We start from the raw sequence: 3,707 nt of genomic DNA on the forward strand, positions 1-3,707 counted from the left end.
GAAGGAAGGAAGGAAGGAAGGAAGGAAGGAAGGAAGGAAGGAAGGAAGGAGAAAGAAAGCCCTTTCTTAAATCCTATCCAGTCTCATCAGAAGAGATCATCTCTGTACAGCATGCATGCCTTCCTTCCATATGTCACCAGAGCACTGTGGGACTCTGGGTCCATTTTTCATTCCCTAAAGGCTCCCAGACTAACTGTTGTATTTATTATCTCCATTTTGTTATTCAGCAATGTCTCACTCAGCCAAAACACAGAGGTTTTGAAAATGCGGGTTCAACAAAAGGTCACAAATAGCCAAAACGCAGCAATTAAGAGTCGCAGAATGCTGGTCCTTGGACAGGACTTATGTATTAAACTTCACCCACCCAGGGCTTAGGGACCATCGCAGAAGAGAGTGCAGAAAGATTGTAAGAGCCAGGGAGGAGGTGCAGGACCATATGGAAACAGAGGCCTACAAGCTCCTGGGAACCTGCTCATATGATTCTATGACAATTGTGTCAGCGTACACAAGTCCCATGCAAACTCAGCCAGATAAAAACCCAGCATAGAACTGGGGAAACAAACATCAGACCCCAATATTAGCTGAAGAAATATTGGCAACTGATTACTGTTAGGCAAGGAAGAGCTGATCTTCCTAAAACAGGAGACTCTAGATAGGCTGACTAAACCTCAGTGGACGGACTTGCACTGGGGAACGTCTGGGGACACTGACAACATAGTGGGCCTTAACAGGAATGACAGGGATATGGGTTCTGGGGGTACCAGTGGGGACAGGAATAAAAAGATGGTTAAGATTGTTTGAGCTATTCTGTATGAAATACACAAAAATTCAATAAAAACAAATTGGGGAAAAAAAAAAAAGGAAATGTGGGTTCAAAGGAAAAGTTGGCGCTGGTGTTTCCGTACTTGACTCTAATTGAGCTGGTCTGACATTAGTGTGTCGTACTAGTCTGTGGAATGTAGAAAAAGCTTTGTTCCTTCTGTGTCCCCAGCACCGCTTTCAGAGCAGGAGAGGGAGTACCAAGAGACAGCGGACCAGAAGCATCCAACCTAATTTTCTTTTCTTTTGGCGGGGGTTGGGGGGAGGCTGAGACAGGGTCTCACTGTGGAGCCATGGCTGGAGCAGTGATGGAACTTACCATGTACACTAGTCTGGGCTCTTACTCACAAAGATCTGTCTGCCTTTGCCTCCTGAGTGCTGGGATTAAAGGCCTACACCGCCACACCCGGCATCCAACCTAATCTTGCTGGGATGCTCTGATTAAGGAGGGCTCTGATCTTTTAAGTTTTGGAGGTGCAGTGGGGGGTTGCATATGTCATGTGGAAGTCAGAGGACAACTTGGTTTTGTCCAACTTGTTCTTACATCTACTATATGCATATATGTGTTTGATATGTTTTCTTTAAATAAAGTGAATCAGGTTAATATCTAAAACAAACATATGAACTGCTGGAAAGAACATTATTTCAATCAAACATAATTCAAAGCAGGCTTTTGAATTTTGCAGCTTTGAACTGAGTTCCAAGACCATCGAACACTTTATTTTTTCTCACTCATTAAGTGAAAATTACAGACTATTGATTTAAATATTTGCTTCCTCTGTCTTTTGAGAAAAAAATATTTACTTCTTTTATCTATTTTCAAATTGATCCCCTTCCAGTCCTTATGCATATCCACATATACATACAAAAAACTAAATTTGGGCAGTAGAGATCTAACAGGTTTGAATTAGTGTTTCATGAACTGGGTGGGCTCCACTGGGAGGTAGAAAGGTGCTCTGCTGGAAACAGCATACCAGGGGTTTGTAAAAGTGCTTGAATTAGAACAAGGAGACAGTCTCATCAAAAAAATTGGTTAGCATCATATTATTCCAGGCCACTCTCCTTAACGAGGTTAACGCATAGGGCTTATCTTACAGTGTTAACTTGGCCGACTGGGGCCTTTCTGATTGGTTGTCATGGATCTTTTTTCCCTGCCTTTTTTTTGGTCTTTTTGAGACAGGGTCTCCCTGTAGCCCCAGCTGGCCTGGAACTCACTATGTAGACCAGGCTGGCCTTGAACTCACAGAGATCTGCCTCCTGAGTGCAGGGATCAAAGGCGTGTGCCACCATGCCCAGCATTTCTGCCCTGTTTTTAAATACGGTCTTACTATGCGGCATTTAACATGCAGTTTCCATTATGGTTTATTCTGATCTCTTAGGTCCTAATGTAGGACATCAGTCCAAAACCATGGCTTTCTATAAATTTTATTTAGCAATATCTATATCTACATCTACCTCTCCAATTACCTACTTCTATCTATCTGTTCATCTACCTATCTACCCATTCGCAATCTATCCATCCATCTATCTAAATATGCTTTTAAGCATGGTTATTTGCATTTTTTTCTCTAACTTCTTAGACTTGACCGATAAGAACATTCCCTTTCAAAATAAATGGCTCCTCTATTTCATACTGCCAGAGATGAAACTTACGCAATTGCTATGCCAAAAGAGGAGATTTTTAGGAAATAATATATTACAGGGACCAGTAAGATGGGTCAGTGGGCAAAGGTGCTTATCCTGAGACCTTCCCACCTGCATTCAATCCCTGGGACCCATAAGATGGAAGGAGAGAACCAATTCCCCATAAATTGTCCTTTAAATTCTACCTGTATTCCTGACACATGTGTATCCATACATATACATATGGACACACAAAATAAATAAATGTAATAAAAATGCAAAATACATTATGTCTTCAGAGTCCCTATTCTTCGATCATGAAAACATTAAAACCTGCATTAATATGTTTTATTTTAATTTTTGTTATAAAATTAATTTGGATTATGAGTTTAAGTATTGAACATAATAAAACTCACAACACCATTTTAATTTAGTTTAGTTTTTTTTATATTCTCCATCGTCATTTCAACTTTTCCTTGTTAGCTCAACCTTTGCATATTTGTGTATCCTGGGCTTCTCATTCTGGCATTTTCTACCTGAATCTTTAGGTCATATTATTATGACTTATCACAGCTAGTTTATGGACTAAGTATGTGCTAATCAACCTTTTTAAAAACATTTTAATTGAGTTTTTGTGATTTTCATACAATATAATTTGATGGTATTTAGATCCCCTCCCCTGTCCGCACCTCCCCTTATAGCCCCTGCCCAATTTAATACTTAATTTATATGTAAAGCCTCTAATGTGAAGAGGACTACCTTTGAGGGTCAGTTCTCTCCTTCCACCATGGGTTCTGGAGAATCAAACTCAGGCTGTCAGGCTTGTGCGACAGCCACCTTTACTCACTGAATCATTTTGCCAGGTTATGATCTTTCGAAGGCTAGTTTTGACAGACATCAGTAAGGGTGCATAGGGCAGACCCACCCTTGTCATCCCACCATCATTACCAGTTTTGTCCTTCAGGTTTCCTAGCACAGGCATAAGCACCACAATCACGTGGATGGACATGGCAACGAGAAGAAGAATCCAGAGCTTCATGTGCGTCTCTGTGTCTGGGCAAAGTTCTGGTAAGAAAACAGGCTTTTACCCAACACTGCCAGAGGAAGTAAAGAAATGGTAAGAATGGGAGGGAAGACGCCTGCGAATGCTGTGCTGTTCTTTCTCCCACTTTGCCTTCTTCTTCTCGACTACTCACACATACATCCACTCGCAAGCAAGTCATTGGTTCCCCTGGGCTCCTTCCCAGCTCACAGCACATACCCCA

At 41.4% G+C, this 3,707-nt stretch overlaps 1 protein-coding gene across 1 annotated transcript in view; it reads right to left on the reverse strand.

The window, feature by feature from the left end:
• Wfdc9 (WAP four-disulfide core domain 9) overlaps positions 1-3,484 on the reverse strand; it is a 5,981-nt gene extending 2,497 nt beyond the window's left edge. Inside the window, exon 1 of the mRNA XM_008821562.2 lies at positions 3,391-3,484. Within this exon, the coding sequence (XP_008819784.1) occupies positions 3,391-3,481 (91 nt within the window). The 5' untranslated portion in view covers positions 3,482-3,484. The remainder of the gene's footprint in view (positions 1-3,390) is intronic.
• Between the last annotated feature and the right edge of the window lie 223 nt (positions 3,485-3,707).

The sequence above is a fragment of the Nannospalax galili genome, unplaced genomic scaffold (assembly GCF_000622305.1).
Source record: "Nannospalax galili isolate Female #2095 unplaced genomic scaffold, S.galili_v1.0 scaffold3288, whole genome shotgun sequence".
In the NCBI taxonomy this organism is placed as follows: domain Eukaryota; kingdom Metazoa; phylum Chordata; class Mammalia; order Rodentia; family Spalacidae; genus Nannospalax; species Nannospalax galili.